Source organism: Agelaius tricolor, unplaced genomic scaffold (genome assembly GCF_023055355.1).
Source record: "Agelaius tricolor isolate 1412-34295 unplaced genomic scaffold, bAgeTri1.0.p SCAF_7, whole genome shotgun sequence".
In the NCBI taxonomy this organism is placed as follows: domain Eukaryota; kingdom Metazoa; phylum Chordata; class Aves; order Passeriformes; family Icteridae; genus Agelaius; species Agelaius tricolor.
The window spans coordinates 44,629,244-44,650,761 of record NW_027269267.1 but is presented as its reverse complement, the minus strand read 5'-3'; the positions used below and the strand labels follow the sequence as shown (position 1 = coordinate 44,650,761).

At 41.5% G+C, this 21,518-nt stretch overlaps 1 protein-coding gene across 3 annotated transcripts in view; it reads left to right on the top strand.

Moving 5' to 3' along the window:
- The first annotated feature begins 1,308 nt into the window (after window positions 1-1,308).
- Window positions 1,309-21,518, top strand: part of SLAIN1 (SLAIN motif family member 1) — a 50,385-nt gene continuing 30,175 nt past the window's right edge. For 2 of the 3 annotated variants that reach the window (XM_071431016.1, XM_071431018.1), the window contains exons 1-2: window positions 1,592-2,182; window positions 5,266-5,405. In XM_071431016.1, coding sequence (XP_071287117.1) covers window positions 1,734-2,182; window positions 5,266-5,405 — 589 coding nt within the window. In that variant the 5' untranslated portion in view covers window positions 1,592-1,733. Of the gene's footprint in view, window positions 2,183-5,265; window positions 5,406-21,518 lie in introns of all 3 variants that reach the window. The other variant, XM_071431017.1, reaches the window with a different exon arrangement.

Genomic DNA, 21,518 nt, shown 5'->3' with positions numbered 1-21,518 from the left:
CTAAACATGTAGAAGCTCAATTCTCCTTTTACTTGTGGGAATAAAAATTACAGGTATCTGTAGTAGTGAAAACTGGATTCTGTTACTTATTCTAATAAAACATGGTAGAATTGGGGTCAGATGGTTTTTACACTCAACATTTCCCCCTTCTTTCTTCCAAAGGGAGAGAGAAGACACAATCAAAGTTTTGTCTTTGCTATCTGGTTGCAAAGTAGTACACTGGGGGCTACTGAGGGTATTTATTCTCTTTACTCTGATAGAAATTATATGTTCTGGAAGGCTGGATGATTTCAAAGTTGACTTATGCCCTGAACAGAGAATCACTGTCTCTTCCTCCTTACACCTGAGACAGCAACAAAGCGGGGTGAAGGCAGCAGTGGCTGACTGCTCTGCCTAAAGCTGATGTTCAAGAACTGGGTAGTGACTGACCAATAGCTATTTTTAGTGGGCAGCTGACCAACTTACAACCCTTAGACCCACGGAATCATTTAGGCTGGCAAAGACATCAAAGATCACTGAGAGTGTTAACCCAGCACTGCCAACTCCTCGCTAAACCATCCTCAAGTGCCACATCTACGCATCTTTCAAATACTTGCAGGATGGTGACTCAACCACTTCCCCAGGCACTCTGTTCTAATGCTTGATGACACTTTTGGTGAAGAAATATTTTATAATCTCTAATCTAAACCTGCCCTGACTTCATGACAGTTGCTCCTGATTTCATATCAGAGCCGTAGGAAACTAAAGTGTGACTTAGAAGGTTGTCCCCTAAAGCTGTATCCAGAGGAAATGAACTGAACGAGGGTTGTGTGATGCCTGAGCTGTCCTGGGCAACACTGAATCCCTGCTCACATCCTAGGTGACACAAGCAATGGCTTCTTACAGTGCTGAGCAACGAAAGACAACGCAAAACCACTATTGTAAGTGAACACTACTCATACCTCTCTCAAAGATCTCCAAGCTGCAAGCCCACCTATGTATCTGGATTGGGTTAAGAAAGACATTTCAATACGAGGGCATCTTTCACCTCAGGAGCTCTCCTATACATAACCAAAACATAGTTACGTAGTTTTTAGCAATGCTCGGTTCAGTGTTTGCTTCACCACCAACGCAACTTCAAGAACGTGTCGCTTTCCTCGCTTTGTGCCAAAACTCCCGGAATCAGCATGTTTCAAACCTACAAACGGCGGCTTTTGGCTGAATTAGCTCCTTTCAAGCCCAACAAAGCCTCTATTTGTGATTCCCATTCCCCTCACACTCTCAATCTGCATAATTACAACCCTGACACCACCAGGCTCTAATTACACGGCTCACGAGAGGCGCGGCGCCCTGGGCCGGATCCAGCCCGCGGCCGAGGCGGGGCGAGCCGCGGTGGGGGGCACTGGGGGAAGGCACTTTATTCTTTAAACACCCGGGGCTGCGCTCGGAGGTGGTCCCTGCCGCCCTTCCCCGGGGCTGGATGGCGGGGGCGCCGGGCGGCTCTTTGTTCCTGCCGAGTGCGTGTGCGCGGCGCTCGGGCTGCCGGAGTGGGAGGGGATCCCGCCCGCGCCGCCGTTAACGGGAGACGCAGGAGCGGCGGAGCGGGGCCGGCCGGGCGGGTGGCTCAGCGGCGCAGGGCCGGACCCCGGCGCTGCGAGCGGCGCTCCCCGGCGCTCCCGCCTCCCCCGGGGGCCGGGCGCTGCCCTCCGGCGGCGCGGCGGAGCAGGTGCCGGCGGCGGCAGCGGGCCGGCAGGATGGAGGCTGCCTTGCTGAAGCCGGCGATGATGGCGGAGGTGAAGGGGAGCGGCGCCGGCTCTGCCGTTAGCGCCGAGCTGGAGGTGAAGAAGCTGCAGGAGCTGGTGCGGAAGCTGGAGAAGCAGAACGAACAGCTCCGGAGCCGCGCCGCCGCCGCCGCGGTGGCCACCGGCCCGCCCAGCCCGCACCTGCTGCTGGCCCCGCCGCCGGCCCCGGGCGGGCTGCGCCCCGCCAGCCCCCCCGCCGCGGGCCCGCCGTGCATGCCCAGCCCGGTGCCCACCCTGCTGTGCCCGCCGGAGCCCCTCGCCTACTTCAAGCCCTCGCCCGGGCCGCCGGCCGCTGGCGGCGGGCAGGAAGGCGGCGGTGGCACGGGGGCGGCGGCCACGGTGCTGGACGAGGTGGCGGTGCTGGAGCTGGAGGACGGCTGCGGAGAGGACGAGGATACATGGTACATGCGGCTCGGCCCTGCCCTGCTCCCCGGCCCGGCTGTGCCCCCGGCCGGGCCTCCCGCAGCGGTCTCCCGGCTCTGATTAGCGTTAGCCCCCAAATTCACTTGATCTGCCCGCTTAGACTGAAATCTGCTTTTTTTCTCCTTTTTTTCCCCCCCTTTCCAAACCGTGCCGCCCTGCCGAGGGAAGGGCCCCGTGTACGAGACGAGGCTCTGGTCGGGGATTCAGAACCGCTCGGCTCGCCTGGGGCGTCGCGCCCTCCGTGGGGAGCAGAGCTCGTTTTCCACCCCGAGGAATATCGTTCAGATCTCAGCCTAGTTTCAGCCCCGTGTTTACATAAGGAATTAAAAATAGCGGAATTTCGTTCCGGGAAAGCCTTGATCTGAGCAGCGCTGCCTGCTTATCCTAAAATCTCTGCCAAATTGACTCCCATCTTCAGGGATTTGGGAGGGCTTTTGTCTTTTAGACGTTGATCTAAATTGTGTCTTACGCGCCCGTGTAGCTTTGAAAAGGCACGGCAGGGTGCTAGTAAATTGAATAAATCGTAAATGAGTAGCGAAATGGATAGAGCAAAAAATGAAATCGACCTGGACTGGTTAACGTGTGTAACCTGTAATGGTTACACTCCCGTAAAAAGAAACAGAAGGGGAGACTGCAAGGTAGAGGTATAAGTAGATCAGTGAAGCTGGTGCCTCCAAACCTGTTTCAGCAGCGTGGGCGAGCATCGCAGGGGCAGTGCTGGAATACTGTATTGGCCGTTTAGCCATGTGGAACGTCAATTTGTTTTCAAGTGTCAATAGCAATATATAGATTACCTTTATTTAAATAAGTTTTAGAGTATCTGTCTAAGCTTCCACGTAGCTTTCCTTTTTATGAGGTTAGTTTTTGAATCAAGCTATAAGTTAATGTCAGATGAGAATAAAATGTAGTATAAAGAGGCTGAGATGTGTTAAAATATCCTTAATTTTGGTCCTTAATTAAGATAAAATGTTCAAAAATTAATCTTAATATCAGAAATGTTTCTGATTGTTCCATGTGCTTCATGGTACACAATATCGTGTTTCTGAAAATGGCTTTTGAGAATCATGTACAAATTGCGTGGAAATTTTTGTCAGCGTTGCTTCATTGTGTGTGGTTGGTCTGCAGGGCTGGCTTGGGCTTGTCAGTCCAGACTTAAATCAAATTTTACATTGGTTCTAACTTCTAGCTTTCCTAGCATTAAGGAATATCAGATTTGTTTGATAATGTCTTGTTAAACAAAATGCTTTCCTTGTTTACATTTTACGGTGGTAGTCAGTCATTGTTGTGCCATAGCGAAATTTCCAATTTGATTTCTTCCCTGGGAGCAATCCTAGATTGGGTGCCAAAATTTACCTGTATGTCACATATGTGTGTGTCCACAGGCAGAATTTCATGACAGCAATTTGTTAACAAATTTATTGTACTAGGAGTAGTTGTTTTAACTGTTGAATGTTTTTAGTTCAAGGATAAATCTCCGTCATTGTCCATGGAAGGTCAGGCGTGTGATGCCAGTTGCTTGGGGCTTTTTTGTAATCTCAGTCTTTAAAGCAAACTGCTACCTGGAAAGCCAAAGCCTTCAGTGCATATCCTAGTTTTTGATTTGTAATTTTAGGCCTTAAATACCTTTGGGGTTTTGTGTTTTGCTTGCCTTTTTTTTTGTTTTTGACTGCAGTTACAAAAAACCCCAAGACCAACCAACCAACCTTGTCAAACTGCAGACAAGTCAAACTACTTCGTGGTGTTTAGCTTTTTACAGGAAGATCATCAGTCAGATGTTTAGCTTTTGAAGCACTTCTGCAGATTAACAGGAAATGTGAAAGCTTTTCTTTCCTTTGCTTTTTGGTTTTCATGTAGTCAGGCATTGCAGGAAGTCTGGGGAAATGAGTCCTCTCCCCAGAGCAATTCAGTAGCTGATCTCTGCTGGGATTGCTGAGAGAGAGAGATGGCAATGGCAGGCAGTGAGGATATTTGTTCCTTGAGAGCTGGATAGACAGTGCTGATTGACTTCAAAGGCAAACTCCATGGAGCAGACACTGGAGAAGGGGTGCTCTGGTGGGACTTGGGTAGCTCTTGAGCCAAAACTGTGAAGGTGAAAGGCTGCTGCTACCTGTTAGTGACCCCTTGAGGGGCAAAATCCTGTTTAGTTTTTGGTCTTGTCTTTCACTCCTGCTTTGTGCAGGCCAGATCCCTTTAAGGCATGTGCAGTGTTTTCCTGGTGCCTTGATAATCTGGCTCTGGGTGTCCCTAGCCCCATGTCTCGGAGGTGGTCAGGCCAGGGGAGCTGAGAGTCAGAGTCTTGTCCAGCAGACAAGAATAGTTTGCTCCCTGGAAGATTTGCACTCTCCCAGGTGAGTTGGCATCTGCTGTGCCTGCTAATCTGCCAGGGCGACAGCAGCAACCCAGATCTCAGCCTCAAGAATTCTCCCATGAAATCTGCTTTGAAACCAGCTTTCCTGATGTGCAACTAATCAGTTGCCAACTCTTGTCTGAGAATAATGCACGTACGCTACCTTTTTTTTGCATATGTGCTTTTTTTTTTTTCTTTTCTGCTGGTGTTGAATGTTGAAAATAGATTTTCAGTGTTTTCTCATTGAGTGTTTTTTAATCATTACAAATATGACTTGAACAACATCTGGTTAATCTGTGTGAAGATAAATTCAGATGCTGAAATTATCTAAATCTCCAGTAAATATAAGTATAGGGAAAAACAAGAGCACCTTTGGTGTGTGTACAGCACCTAATACATTTGAACTTTGGGCAGTGCTGAAATTTAGACAATGGTAGTGATTAGATAGAAGGTTTTAATGTGTAATCTACTTGAACTTTGTTTGGACATGCCAGACCTGTGGAGTTGATATTTTGCCACCTATTTTTCTGAGGAGGGAAGAAAGAAAAGAAATGTAAACTCTTCTACTTCAGGATATGTTTCTTTTTGTTAGATGTCTTCTTGCAGAGCTTTGGATGTTATAAATTATTAGTGATCTAATAGGAAAGTGAGCATACAAAAGCAAACTTTGCAGTATTGCATATCTTGCTGATACTTCTGTGTGTTTTGGTTAAGGTTGTACGTCTTGCCTACCAAGACTCGCACTCCTCAAGAGAAATCACTGAGTCCTCTGCAGTGGTGCAGACGTGTTCTGGATCATCCAACACCTGAGATAGAAGCTGCAAAACGTTCCCTATGCTTTAGACTGGAGCAAGGTAATCTTACTGTGTTAATTCTGTTATTAGGAGGTTGGCATTTCTGGTCTGGTGTTTCACTCCTCTATGGTGTTTTCACAATTTAGCAGGCTTTACACATGGCACATGTGGAGTTTCTTCATATGTATGCAGGTCTTCCTTCATTACATAAATGCTAACAAATGATTGATTTTTTTTTTTTGTTTCTGATCATGCAGTTTTTAAAGTATTTGCCTTCTTTGTTATCCATTTTTTTCTCCAGCACAACTTGTTGTTCTAACTTGTCAGTTTTCATCCAGGGCTTAAAATAGAGGACCTCCTGACAAGGAAATACTGATGCTAACTTTACTATTGGTATATCACTGAGGTTTGGAAAAGGGTGCTTGTAGTTTTTTGTAAAGTCAGAATTATCATGGGGCTATAAATCTTTACAGACATATTTATCAACATATGATGTAGTGTTAGAACTGTGCTGAGTTTAGCACCCACCAAAAAGAACTGTAACTTGACTGTGGTGCTATTTTGTTGGCCTCTCTGTAATCTCAGGTACTGGAATCTGTCTGATGGCTGATCCATGCTGGTGAACTTGTGGAGTTCTCTGTGTGCTCTGACTTTTGTTTTAAATAAATATCAGACAGCACTTTTCTTATTTTCGTACCATCTGGGGTCTCATTTAGATTGTATTAAGTGGTGTTGAAGAAAGCAGTTAAGGAAGGATATTAAGGTTTATAGCTCACTAGGAAAGAAGAGGAAAATGAACAATATATGAACATGACAGAAGAAGGAATAAAGCTAATGACAGCATGAACATATGGCTGTATAAGTTAGCTACAGCCATCATTAAGAGAGATTATTTTCCTGTATGCTTTGGAGGATATGGGTAGCTGGATAAATCTTATCCAAAATCAAGTGTTTAAGTGAATCAGGCTCTGAAGGCATTGGCCTCTTTGCATTGACTGCAAAAAAAAAAAAAAAAAGATCAATAATACAATGATTATTGATCTGGAAATATTTAGTTGAGCCTGTTTGCCTCAAGTTATGTGAGCCAGACTGTGGTTCCTATGTTGGTGATCATCCATCTAGTTTTAGGGTGGACTTTGGCTTGTTAATTGGGTGTCTGAGTTCCGGTGTCTGCAGGGTGAGCTGAGTGTCAATGTTTGACTATCAGTAGAAGATTTGTATGTAGAGTCAGAGGAATTTTGGGAGCTGCTCAGGTGACAAGATTTAGGTGTTGACTGTAGAATGAATTTAGTAGCTCTCTTGAGTCCACTGACAGTAGTGAGTGCTTGGCACTCAACCCCACATGCTTACCTGAAGGTGCCTCTGTGTGGGGCTGGGCATCCAACAATGGAGTGCAGCCTGGTGTAGAAGCTCTGCTCAGATTGCCCCTCACAGGTAAATAGTGCCCTTGGAGATGGCCTGTTACCCTGTTTTCTATTCAGGACAGATGCAGACCTTCCAAAGGACCTGTGCTTTTACTGTCCTTTAATGACACCTTGGCCTCCCCAAGGGCCTCTCAGGTGGGCAGGCACATCCAGGTATGGAGAATTGAGTCAAGCTGGTAATGTCAGTGTAGAGACAAGCAAGAGGACTGCATGACCCTTTTTTTTTTCCCTTAAAAGGATTGATTTAAATTGAATAGGCAATAAAGGTTTCAAATTAAAATCACTCTATGGTTATCAGTTCAGTCTCTCTCTCTCTGCAGAAGTCACAGCAAATGGCATATGTCACCAAGTTATGTTGACAATGAGTTACTCTGATCCATATGTTCTGCTCAGGGAAATTGGCTCACGAATTTCCTGAGCTCTGTAAAAAGGTTTTGAGAAATTATATGCCATAAATAAAACCTATTATGGGAGCAGTATGTTCAAGGAGTGAATAGACTTGTATTTATACTGCAGCAATTCTTTGGTAAAATTGCTTAATTAATAATTCAGTTAAGACTTGATTAACACTAGTATTTCTAAATATTTTCTTTGGGCACCTGTACCTTTGTAAATAATACATAATAAGCAAACATCATCCTTCTTACTCTTAAATTTTTAGAAGTTGATTTCACTATATTTATTTATTCCTTAGTTTTTCAACCAGATGTGAGAGTTTTCTAAGAATCTAATAATTTGGTTTTTGAGGTACAGCAAACTTTCTGTAACCTGACTTCCCCATGTTTTGTTTTGCAGGGCACTCAATCAGTATTATACATGTATAAATATGTTCACATAATCCATCCTGATTTTATAAGTGACTCACTAAGTATGGCATTCTTCTTTCTGGTACTAAAGTTTCAGGCTTTGTACTTGTAAGTTGAATGCTGTTTTCCCCTTTTAGCCGTAAGCCTTGCAGGGGCATTTTCAAGGTATTTTGAAATTTCAAGGTATTTTGAAATGTGCCTCTTCTGCTTGGCTCTGAATCAATGGTTAACACTGAAGTACTTGAGAACTATTAAATGAGTAGTCAGAAAACATTTATAGTGTACCAGAGTGTGATTTCTGAAATGGCTTATTGGTAGAATTTGCTTAGTGCATGGTGCATTAGCCAAAACTTAAACCAGTTTACTTGTTGCAGCCTCTTTAGACACCAGAGTGCACATGGAAATAAAAAGCAGTAAAAACTGATTTTTGACTGCAAAGTCAGCATATCTGAATAAGTTCATGCAGAGAGAAAAGCTGTGAGCCAAAAAAAATTAAAATTGCCAGTCTTATTTTTGAGTTGTAACTAATTCTGATTTTCTTACTAAGACATTTAGTCCTGCCCTCATTTATTCCTGCTCCTGTGAAATTTTTTTACTACATTACATCCTGATTTTCATAAAAGTTTTCATTTGTTTTTTGAAATATCCCAGCATTAGGATATCTCATAACAAGGCTAAAAGTCTTGTGAGAGACTTCTGCCAAAGCAGTGATATAGTCTTAACAGCTACTTGGTCTTTGAGGCCAGAAAATCACTTGAATGGTGGTATTTTCTTTTCACTTTGCTGTGCTCACCAGCCTGTTTCTTTTCTAGTCAAAATGACTGTTTTGAGTATTTCATGGTGGAAGTTAAGAATTCATTTTGGCATAAATCCTTAGGGTTTATTACAAGCACAGAGGTGGTCTCCAGCAGGTGGTTTTTCTGTGAGCCACTCTGAGAACTTGGGCAAGCTTCTCAGCATTCCTTTGGTCTACCACTAAGTAGGTAAAGCTTTTATAATGTTTATAATGAACTAGGCTTATTACAAACCCTGTTTCTGTGGATTAAGCATGCTAGCTTTAAGGAGGATGAAAGTTTAATGTGACCTCCTATGATAGGATCTTTGCTTGGAATTGTGCCTGTTTTCCATGAGCAGTTACAGTGTTGAGGTAACATTTGTTTGCTGTTTGTTTCAGTTGTTTTATCTCTGTGGGCTGGACTGGATTGCATCTTTGTTCTTACTCTTCATCAGTTATCTTTTGTTTGAAACCTTTCTGGTTTGTCATGCTTACAGCAGTTCTTTACATATTGTAGGGTCAATTAGCTTGCTGTTTGGATTTTAGTCTTGCTGTCTTATTTTATTTTTTTAGGTTAATTGAAGTGAACAGGGCCACCTAACGGTCTTAATTGTGTGGTAGAGCCTCTTCTGTGTTTTCTTAGCAGTAGTTGAAGATGTTGGGACATGCATTAAATCAGTGAGAAGAGAGATGTGACGTGTAAACTTCCTAGCTGATGCAGATGGGTATAACCACTCTGAAAGTGATGAGGTGGTGGTCCCTGACACCCTGGCTGAAGATACCCTGATGAACTTCACTTCTGAAAAAGCTCTGAAGCAGGCGGGTGGATAAACTGAGGATTTAAGAGGCTTAGCAAGGAGTCAGTCTGTAGGAGCTCAGCTTTAATGCAGGGCCTAAAAGTGTAACTCATCCAATTCAGCCTTCCAGATAGGAAGCTCTTCTTTATTGGGGAATATGAAATATTGGCTTGATTCAGAATCTGTCTTAGATGAGTTCTTACTCAGAAATACCACTTCAGTTGTTTAAGAACAGTAGGCAGCTGAAGTCTGTAGGTTTTGCAGTTGGCTATAGTAGTTCATAGTTAAAGGAGGCAAACTCTGTTTTCTTTCTCAAATTATTATTGTGCTTCAGGATGAATGCTGTTATATCATCTGTGGATGACAAGATTTGTTGTGCAACAGATCCATTGCAGTTTCTCTCCTTTGCTTGAGATTCCACTAAACAAAGTTTCTTGTTAGAGGAATTTCATTTGTTATTGTGCCATATCCCAATGATACATAGTAGTTAAGGTTGATACCCAAACATACAACATACCCAGAAGAAAAACCATGAGGAGACCAAACAAAATGATTCATTTTGATAGTACTGTGTTCTTCTTACCTATTAAAAAAAAAACCTGTTAGGTTACAGCTGGTAGGACCCCAGGCAGAAGGTTTTACCTGGATGTATATAATAAGGCCTCGATCTTGGCCTTATTATCGAGTGGTGCAGTATGGTCCGGGAGCCCAGTCCCTCAGAGAGCAGAGTGCCCGAAAGCTCAGCTAGCTCGTGGCCATCGCCGCAGGCTACCCCTTAGCAAGCTTGGTGATCGTCAGCTCTTTAGTGATATCAGCTCTTAGGATATCAGCTCTTTGCTTGCTGGGCTGGGGTGCCCGTGGCTTGAGGCAGCAGCAGACGGCGAGAGAGGAGAAGGAGCGCCCTGGTGTTCCACAGCGATGGTTTACTGGGGGAGAGACCATGAAGGGTCCAGCGACAGCACCCTGGTGTTCCACAGCGATGGTTTATTGGGGGAGAGACCGTGAAGGGTCCAGCGACAGCTCTTCTTCTGTCGAGTGGGCTAAAACAGGCCCTTTCTATAGGGTATAGGGGGATCCAAACTTGTCCAATAGTAAGGGTTAGGGAGAATGACCTATTAGGTTACAAGGATAAGCTTTGGGGCCGGAGGTCAAAGACAGGAACTTATTTTGCTGTCTCATCATGACTCAGCAGTTCCTACTGTTCAGTCCTCCATGGAGCTTTCCCAAGCTCCGTGGGGTTTGCTACAGATGTACATGTAGCTTGTGGCTTATGCAGGAAGAGGCAGTGTTCTCTCCCCTTACCTAACTCTCTTCCACTTTCCGTGGGTTCATAGTGAAATAATGAGTCTTCAGGATATGGAAACACTTCAACTGTTAAAAACCAGTGTCATAGGGAATTTTTATGCTGTAGTTTATTAACAACAGAAACAAACAGAAATTACTGTGGGGGGAAAAAAAAAGTGAACAAAAGTTTTGATCTTGTATGCTTGAGGTGTATCCGGTGCTGAAACAAGAGCAAGGTGGATTTTTGGTTTGCCTTTTTTTTTTTTAAGGTAGATTTTTTAGATTTAATTTTATTAGCTGTCCATTGATGGATCAGATATGTATGTTGTGATACTTAAATGGATTAATGTAGCTTTCATGTAGCTTTCTTGATCATATAAAATGCAGGTTAGTTCTATGTAAAATGCTTTTGAGGCAGGAAGTAATAACATGTAGAAGCTTAGAGATTAATGTTGTTTCCATCATAAATAAAGTTTTTAAAGCTCTAGAAAGAATGAAAAAAGTGACATGAAGTTTTGGTTCCTTTTTGTGTGTGTTTCTGATTATAAAAAATGATAAGCAGCCATAGCTCTTATTCACATCTTAGCACCTTTTGAGGAATGTGGCATTTTGGAGGTCAGGCTGTTTAGGCATCTTCTGCTGCAGTGCAGGCTAAATGCTTGGAGTGCACCTGTACATGCACAGCAGTTACTTCGTAGTGGATTTCATTTATTTGAAGTAATTTCTTGTAACAGCTGCATAATTCCAAGCACTTTTTAGAGGTTTTGCAAATGCTGATATCTCTGGATCTTGTAGCACAGCTGCTGAGAATTTGTGTAGCTCAAGTTGGAAAAACTCAGGTTTGGTACTTGACTTGCATTTCAAACAGAATATTTCTCTTTGTCACTGTAACATTGCTGCTCTGAAAGTACACTTGAAGATGGAAGTGTTTGGTTTAAAACCCTTATGGCAACAAATGTGTACAAGATCAGACACTTAACTTTCGATTAACTTCAGAGATATCTCTTGCCTTTTTACTACAGCTCTTCAATATGATTTCTGCTTTTTATTAAATTACAATATGCATACTATTTAAGAGTTTAATTTCCTATTTGGGGATTGATTGTTGTGCAGCTCATAATTATTTGCTTAGAATAGAGTTCTGGTTATAATTTTACTTTCAAAGGGAAACTGAATTCTGAAGTGTCTGTAAAGGTAGAGAGGTGGTGTTAGATCATGCCTCAGCTGAGAAGACACTCATCCCATTTTAGAGTGTGGTTTTTTTTTTTTAAATCCATGCTGACTGCTGAGCTGGGATTATCATCTCATCATGAGTGGTTAAACAGCTAGAAACACTGTTAAAATTCATGTGAGGATTTCAGTAGGCTTTTTCTTACTTAAAATAATTTATACTCACAATGTAAATTCAAAGCCTGTAATGCGGTGTGTGTCTAAAAGCAATAGAAGTCACATCAACACTTTATGCTAAAAGTCAAGGGACATGTAGTGTTACCTACTAATCCCTGGGTTGGCTTCTGAGGTGTGCAACTTCTTTCCTATATAGAAATTAAAAAGAAACCTAGGTTTTAATAATTGACTTGAGGGCATTTGGAAGCCTATCCACTGGAGATATTTTTTCTATTGAAATGAGGATCTTTTCAAAACTGGACTGTTCTGGATGCTGTCATTTCATTATTGCTTCTGATAAGTCTTATGTGCTTACTTACTCACTGTTTGTTAGCCCCCAAATTATTGTTGCAGCTTTTGTCTTTCATGTTGTCTTTCTTTCACAGTCTGGTTTTTTTCATGTCTGCGGAAGAGAGCTGGGAATGACATTTCAGAATGTGATAGAGGTAGCACTGCTTCTTTACTAAAAGGTTTATTTCTGTATTTTCATTTTGGCTGTTTGCTCAACTTAGCCAACCCTGTGTGCCCCTCTAATGCAGAGTGGGCCATTGCACTTCTTGCAGTGTGACGTGGAACAAGTCTCTTACTTTTCCTGCTATTTGGAAAGAAAGCTTCTTTGTATTCACTTGTCTTTTCCCATTAGGTAGTACCAAGTACCAGTGTTGGTTTTGCTGCCTGCCCTGTATTAGTTCAGGGTGAGGAGACTTGGTACCTTGAAGTGCAAAATACTAAAATGGTTACTCAGAGAGGTAGAGGTGGATAACTTGGAAGATATCCTCATGCAATCAGATAAATTCCTCTGTAAATGTTGATGAATTGTGTCCTCTGCTGCATAGGAGAGATCAGTTGCTCTTTCTTAGTTTTGTCTGTAGATGATGGAGGACAGATTGTTTCCAAGTTAAGTACAGTCAGGATTTTTAAGAGCTCTTTTTGATACTAAATGTTACACATAATTTCACTGAACCTTTAGTCATTTAAGCTTGATACTTGGGAGAAACTGAAGAAGCCAAAGGACAGTGCACCCAGCTGTTCTTAAGCAGTTGGGTGAACTGAGTCTGGAGACAGTAGTTTCTCTCCACTAATTAGAGAAAAGCTTCAGCGTACTTAGTGTCAGAAGGAGTTGGATTTTTAACAAGTTTTGAATACCTTCTGCATTTTGCAGCAATAGCCCTGGTGCCTCTCATGCAGAGATAGTTTCTCATGGTCTCCTATTTCTTCAATCATGGTATTTCTGACCTTGTTTGTAATAATTTGTTTGGAAGCTTAGCGTATTCTCCAAAATGAGGATGCTGGGTGCTTGCAGATTTTTTGTGTTTTCACATACCAGTAGCTATCTGTATTGTTCTATGAAAGGCACAAAAGTTTTGTTCCACATTCCAATCACTGGTGAAGTGGTGTAAATTCTATTGTTTTGTCTGCCAGTCTTCAGTTAGATGCATAGGATATTGCTTTGTGTTGTATCTGTATCACAGAGGAACATCTTTGTGATTGAATCTTCCTTGGACATACATTTTGTGTTTCAGTTTCCATCTCCAGACATGGAGCTTTTCCTCTTGTGTCTGGCTGTAAGGACCTTGTTGTTGGGTCTCAGGTATTTATGGGAATTCATAGAACATATAATGGTCCAGGTTTGTTCCACCTAATTTTAGGTTTGTGTCTAGTAAATAGTTTAAGGTTCAGTCACTTTAACTGTGATCCATTGATCTTAGTGAGGGTGCCAAGAATAATCTGACACTCTTTTGCATCCTTGGCATATATCTAGGTGGGCAGATGGGTATGATACAGGATCTGCACAACAGCCTTACTGAACTGGACCAGCTGGAGCACCAAAATGTCATTGCATTCTTGTTTTAGATGACTGAATCATGCCCTTTCTGTTTTATGCTGAAGGATTGGTTCTGCTCCAGACTGTAGGTGTTGAAGTGAGGCTGTCTACAAGTAAGCCCTTCTGTGTGTATGTATGCATTTTTTGTCTTTTCTGTTTAGATATGCTTTTTACATATAAAAAAATACAATATGCACTTTATATTGATGCTGTCATTTCATAGAAAAATTATCAGCACACAAGAAAGTAAGTGCAAGATCACTCATGTGGTGAAAGTATGCCACTGCAAGTTGACTTGAAGTAGTATTAGCTGCTTGCCACTTCATTTAAAAACATTTGAAAATCATGTAAAGATTTGTGTCAGAATATAAAGTGATTTCTTAGGGCTAGGGGCTCTAATTTGTTTTATTCTTTAGGAGTAGCTCATATAATATAATTCCAGTTTCATTGGCCTCAAGGTCCTACCCCAATGTAGTTTTAACAAAAGAGTATGATTGAGTATAGGTCTTTAGAATTTGTGTCTGACTGGCACCATATATTTTTTAAATTATTATTTTGTTTTATTTTAGAGTTAGTTGGCACTTGATGTATCTGTGACTTTTGTCTTCAGGCAATTTTTTCTTCATAACATGTTTGGAGTCCTTGAAGGGCAGGGTTTTGTGGCCTGCTGTTATGTGGGCGATAGCAACTGAGAGGACTTGGCTCAGCATCTCAATGTCCTTTCTTCCTAAAAGTCCACCATGTCCTTCAAGCAGCTCTGTGAAATGCTAGCAAACCTTTTCCATGTTCTTTGTTCCTCCTTCCTAGCCCGTAGGAAAGGCAGGATATAGAGTGATTTGCAGTCTAGCATGAAGCAGGGCAGGGTGGAGTGGTCGAATCTTGGCTTCAGCATGTACCTACATATGTCATCAGTTTTCTATTTTGTCATTTGTGCTTAATGTATTGTAGTTGTATAGCCAGTATTCAGACTGCCTCATGGTTGCCTCTTTTGAAGCACTGGGTGTGAAATACTTCACTATCATCACTAATGGATCTTTATTTATAATGGAAAAAAATAATCTCAGTTTGTATGTAGGCACATATGTTCTTGTTGTGGTGGACATAGTCCAAAAAATATTTTAGCTGTTTCTGGTTTAGGTGGATGCTGATAGATCTCTAATAATTATTTGAAAGAAATAAAATGTTTCTTTCTAGAGAAGCTTGAAGGAATAGCTCAAATTATATTGTCCAAGCCCATTTCTGCTTATTGTGGGCATGACAGGTTCTGGTGATGGAAACATGTAAAAGATGCTCTAGAGTACCTTTTATCCTGAACAGTAAGATGGGGCAGAAGGATGCTGCAGCAGTGTAATAGTTGTGCTGATGGTGCTTCTGCAATTTGTGTGCTTTTGACTCCTGTTGGTGTGCCATTCTCATGCCTTCCCTGTTGTACCATTTTCTTGGGTAACAATTATATATACTCCTCTCTCCTCTGCCATCTTATACCTGTGTTGCTTGTTAGTGAGGAGCAAGGAATGCCTCTTTGTTAAATGCTTGGACAATTCTTGGTGCATTGTACATCTGAAGGTACTTGCAAGGCAAAGTTTACCTAAGGAATCTCCCTTGAGATACCTGAAATCACCCCAGGGAACTTTAAATGTAGGAATGTGCTCTGAGTTAGTGTCAGGAGACATTGGCCTTTCTCCAGGGAATCTGAAGAGACTAGTCTGCTTAGCTTCAAAATTGTTGCAGAAGCTCTAGCTCCTATGATAGTAATGATAATGGTTTTTTTAATGTCGCTTTACCCATTTTCCTGGTAGGAATTTTTTGGTTAGTGCTTTTTAATTTGACTCAGGGTTGGTGTTGAACTTTAATTCTGTATGAGAATACATATTCTGAATATGTTACTATATTTAACAGTCAGTTAAACCTCTATTAGAACTTTATTAATCATAAACACTCACGAATTTTTTTCCTGTATGGTGTTTTAGAAGTATGAAAAATCTGTTTCACAGTAGCTTTTATTTTTTAAGTGTTTTGTATCTTTTTTATGCTTTTGGTAATAGTGTTAACAGTTTCCCATGATAATCACATAACTGTGACACCTGCTATATTTATCCAAAAGCCACAGGGTTCCTGGAGGGTAAGTGCTGCTTTTGACCTCGATTTGAGCCTTAGATTTAGCTTTTCCAGTCTGCCTCAATATAGACAGCAGATATACTTGAACAAAGAAGGGAGTGTGGCATCTTGGAACAATATTGAAGTCAGAAACTGTAAATTGAGCTCTCTGGCAAAAGCCTCCTGCCAGAAATTTAACCTATGAATACAGATGGCAAGCAGATACCATTTTAGGGGGAGCTGTAGTGTTTGTATAGGTGTTGCTGGGATGCAGAGGAATTTCAGGACTAAACAGTAATGATAGGAAAAGTGCAATTTATTGTTAATCCTGGACTAATTGGACTATTTTTTTTTGTCTTTTCATCTATCATAAATGATCAAGAGAGTTATATCCCAACTGACACAGATATTTGAATTCTAGCTAGTATATAACAAAGATACTGTTAGAAGAAGAATGGGAAATTGTCCTTCTTTGAGTCAGTTTTTTACAGAATGGATCCCCTACCCTTTATTCTCGTCTGTTTTGCCGATGGTATTGCAACAAAGAAAGATTTATGTAAGCTACCAGAAAATTTAAATTTAGGAAATGTAATTATATATTTTTAACTGTATTTTTCCTCCAGCAACTTGTTCAGAGCAAAAATACACCTTTGCTTCAAATTCTTGCTATTGTGTCTGATTAGCAGCATAGCACATGTCCATTTAGGAGAAGTGTTCTACATCCTGTGTGGCATGTGGAGATGAGATTCTGTTTCATTAACTGGAGTTACTGTCTCTGAAGAGTCCACTAAACAGTTCATAATAGCATTTTTTATACTAGTGCAATGTATAGACTAAATGAATAGTACATTTTCAGCATGAGAGTACCTTGTGTAGTAGCTGAGCTCTGATCTGCAAGGGGAGTTAACTAATACCTGTTCTTTAAATCACACAGAGAAGCCTTGCTCCTCATCCTAGAGGAACTCCCTAAGCGAGGACTTACAGAGTGAAAGGGCAGAGGCACCCTTCATCTTCGTTCACTTTGTCAATAGCAGTTGAGCTCTTCTTGAAATATCGTCAATGCTTTTCAAAAATAAAAATTTTTATACTGTCATTGAATGTTTGTCCTGATTATTACATAGTGGTGATTTGATCTTAATTTGTTTTTCCGCAATGGTGCGGTATCTATTGTCTTTTCCTATCACTTACTCAACTTTGAAGACCAAAGCTGCAGAAGGGGAGTCTGTGTAGTAGAGTTCTCTGGGATTGCTGTGGTTACAGTGGCTCAGCAGCAACCAATACAAAGAATTGAAATTACAAAGCAGCTGTTACTTTCTAAGGACTGAGAATATTTCTGAAATAGTGGATGAATTGCTATCAGTGGGATTTTAAATTTGCTATTGGCTGCATATTGTGGGGATGTCTAATATACTGATTTAAGAGAGTGGGGAGATTTATTTCTGCACCAAAAAAAGCCTGATTTGGCTAAGTGGTCTTGAAAACAGGCCTCCTTCTCAGGCTGAAGTTAAGAAAATACTGTAAGACTCATAATTTTTTTGCTATGTAGAACGTAGCTTGCTGATGAGAGAAAAACTTCTCATAGGAGGGATACAGAGCATATCCAGGCACACAGAAGCCCTCACATGTTCTTGTTGTGTTACCAAAGCATAAGTACCTAACAGGAGACTGTAAGAGTTGATCGTGTCAGTGCACTCAGCCTGTCTACACCCTGCAGAGCATGCCAGGCTCCAAATATATCTGTGCAGTGCAGTGCTGCATGGATAGTACCCATTGGTATAGCTGTCACTGGGATCCAGCATGAATGAATGTCATGATAGTGCTCATGTTTTGGTTTTCAAGTTTCTAGTTACCATATCTGTTTCTCTGTGTGTTAAACATTGTTAAACATGCTGTAAGTGCTTTCAAGGTTCATACTATTTTATTTAAGCCATCTTAAACTTCAGACTTGAAATTAGTTACTAGTTGAAAAAAAACATCTTCAGAGCATGAGATCTGTCTTCCTCCAGTGACAGAGAGTAGCATCATTGGTTAGGTAGGACTGGAGGTCACCTTTGAATATTGTGCACTAGCTGAGATGAATATAGGTCACAGTTTCTTAAAGATGGAGGATATGCTGTGTTTTGCCAAATGTTCTCCTTCTCCTCTGTGACGGAAATTCAGATTGGCTTCTGTACTGTAACTCTCATAAGAATTTTTAATCATCAAACAAAATTAATTTCCAGCTTTTACTTACCCTGTGGTATACTGGAATGCTGGAATTAAATCTGTTGAAAACAGGCTTTCTGCAACTTCAGGACTAACCTGAGACAAGAATCAAGTGTCTCCAGTTTTGTGGTACAAAGGAAGGTAACTAAATAAATACCATTTAAAAAAATCTTCTGCGATTATGTCTAACATAGTCTAGATAGAAGTAGTAGGAAACTTAAAATCATAGAAATGTTCTAAGAAAAAGACTGTGTGGATTCAAAGCCTACTGAAGTCACTGGAAGTCTTTAATTTACCTGGGGTTTGTGCATTATCTTTATATTCCTCCAGGTATTTGCCTATGAATTGTATGCTTTTGGGGATGAGTGTCAAATAACTTTGAGAGGAGTCTTCTGCTTTATATTTGAAGTTAAAAATGTGGTAAGCTGAAATTCCATGTGTATTGTTTCCAACATGATGGAAAAAGAAGTAATATTATGCTCTAGATTTGGCTGGCAATGATCGGTACAAATTATTTCAAATTCTGGAATTTCATCTCCTATATTTAGAGATTTTACTACAGGGGGACTTTGCAAAACTTGCCTAGACACCATGGTGTTCTTCTGACTCATATAACAGAGCTACTTGCCATTTGTACAAGTGTTGGGAAGGTCAGGCCTGTGCTAGAGATGTGAATGCAGTGTGGTTTTGTTCATCAAGAAAGTGAAAAGATGTACATCTGTGACCTGCTTTGGCCAAAGTCCCTGGTATGTACATACATTTGTTCTGGGAAGTTTTGCTTGTATTGATACAGCCTGTCTAGTTCATGGCAATGCTTGTGGAGTGTTTTATAAAGAGCAACTTTGCTCAGTGGTGTAAAAGTCATTTACAGATGTTATTCTACTGTGTTGGCAAAATACCCCTTCACCAACAGGCTTATTTGGTTTTCATATTAAGGAATCCAAAGGATTGAGTGGATGTGTGGAGTAGATGGATTAGGGGAAACAAGTATCTTCTATCTGCAAGGCAGGTGCCCAAGAAAAGCAGCATTGTCATAAGTAGTAGTACAGTGAGTTGTCTGACAGAGAACCATTCCAAAATGAATTTACCAGCTTCTACTGCAACTGAAAATGGTTGTCACTACAGCCACCATGATGTGTATGGATGGATGGGGGTGGATGGAGCCCTCTGAATAGGGGGCATGAAACTGCTTCTTCCTCTTCGTGGTGAGGCAAACTCCTCATGTAAGGATAACCACAAGGGATAGAGCTGACTGGCTGGAGAGGAGGAGGATGTCTAACAAAAGTCACATAACCAGTGTATATACCAGATGGATTTCCAAAGAAGCAGCAGGCCAGATTCCTCTCAGTCAACTTCACCACTGGATAAGTTTTAGGATGATGAAGGGCTTATTTAAGTGCACAGATTTATGATCATGGGCCTATATTAGAAGCAACTCCCACTCCAACATACATTATTAATTTTAAATGTAATACCAGGTTTCTCTCTTCATTGATCCAGAATCTTGGTTATCGAGAGTTGTAAGTTAGAGGGCTCAGCCTGCCCCAGGGGCTTATGTCAAGTGAGGGTTGTAGTGCTACAGCTCTCCTGTTCCTTTCTGTTAAGTGGTTTGCAGTCTTGCAAAATAACAGCTCTGGTAACTATTTTCCATATCAAAGTGGAAGGAATTTGGTTTTTGGTTTTTTTTAAAATATCTTGATCAGGGCCTGGCTTCAGACTTTAAACTTTCTTTGTTTCTTTATACCAGACCTGAAAATCAGTGGCAAACCCTACAAACAACGTGATTTCGAGTGAGGTTTCCAAAATTGTGCCTCTTTCCTCTGTGAGGATATGTCAGCAGTCTAGTTACAGTCAAGGCACCTCTGTGCAGGATGATAAGTATAGCAGTTTTGAGCCAGAGAATACAGATCTACCTACGTCCTCATAATCATGGGTACTGGGCATAAGCCACAGAACTGTGGTGGTAATAAATCTGGCACAGTGGCTGTCAAACTACTAGTCACCAGTATTTTACCACATGAGCTGCATCCTGGGCAGGCATCTTCACTGAAGATGCTGCAGGTTTGGAATTATGGCAGCTGTGGAGGTGATGGCCACAGCCACATACTTCTTGCTGCTGCATATCTGCAGACATTCCCTTGACTGTTCCAGACCTAGAAAGAATATGTCATACTGGTCTGCAAAGCAAATCTCCACTAAATTTATAAGGTATGAACAATACAGTAGACAAAGTCTGCTAGCACTCTGCAAGCAAGTAGGCAGTGAAGAGATGTCCTGAGACCCAGACATGCTGTCTCTCAGACCTGGGAGATGCCACAGACCCAACCAGCATTTAAAGAAAAAGACAAAAAGACCTTTTTCTGTTCAAAATGTACCTGTTTTTGTTGCTTGTGGAATGTTGTGGCAAACAGAACAATTAAGCCAGTTCCGAGTGATTGCACAATACTCTTCCCACAGTATTCTGTGGGATTTTGCTGTATCACACTGTCACTGAAATACAAACAAAGCAGTTACCAAAGGTAGCAAATTCAAGAGAGAAAACTAGGTTGGGATGAGTTTCACGATGTTTAATGCAAAATGAGTATGAGACTTTGGATTTTGCCTGTGATGTTGTGGTAATGTGTGCATGTGTGTAATCAATGATAGATCTGTGTTTCATTAAGGAAAATATAAACTCCTTAACAAATTGTGCCAGCAGAAATTATTTCCCTTTGGATTAGTAGGCAGTGAGTAAAATGTGATTCATGATGATCACAATACTCCAACAATGTTGAAGTGATATGATATGACTTGTGGCACAGCTCTGCTTAAATCTTAGTGCCACAGGTTGCAATAGCAAAGTCTTTGTGAAGATACCCTTTCCACGTTAGACCAGTAGGGCCACAACTCCTGAATTGGTGTGGTGTGGAGCTTTTGGCAAAGCTATTTCAACAGATTAATTTCTGCTGGGGTGCAGCTGGCTGATTTGAAGGTATGCTTATTGCAGAAGAGACATTAGCTTCTTGCTGCAGTCCTACCTTCCCCTGGGTGATGCACTAATCTTCTCAGAGCTTCTTCAGAGCTCTTCATTTGTGCTTACAGAGGTTGTTGGCCCTTCAGATCTGCTAGCAGAGATGATTGGATGATGCCCAATTCAGTCTGTACCTGCTGGGTGTACTTTACCAGAGACCTGGGAATTTACAGCCAGAACCAGCAGAGACAGGAGGTCTATCCAGCTGGCCCAGAAAGAGTTGGGGAAGATACTTCAGTGGTCTGAGGTGCATTGTCTGCACATCCTGATGGTAGATCTTTATCCAGTGAGTGACATCATGAGGTGGTTACAATTTTGTTCCCTTTTTTGTTGCCAATTGTTAAAATACGCTGACAATGCTCTTGCTTTACTCTGTGCTGTGTGGGTGTGTGAATGACTGGATTCAGACATGGACTTCATCTCTCCTGCCCTTACACACACCTTGGAGGCTGTTCTCTGATGTGTTTCTTTTGGAGGCAGTGTTACTTCAGCTGTCCCACTTCCTGCCACTGTTTTCCACTCCTCCATCTCTCCCTTAAATGTGATGGCACAAGTGATCTTCAT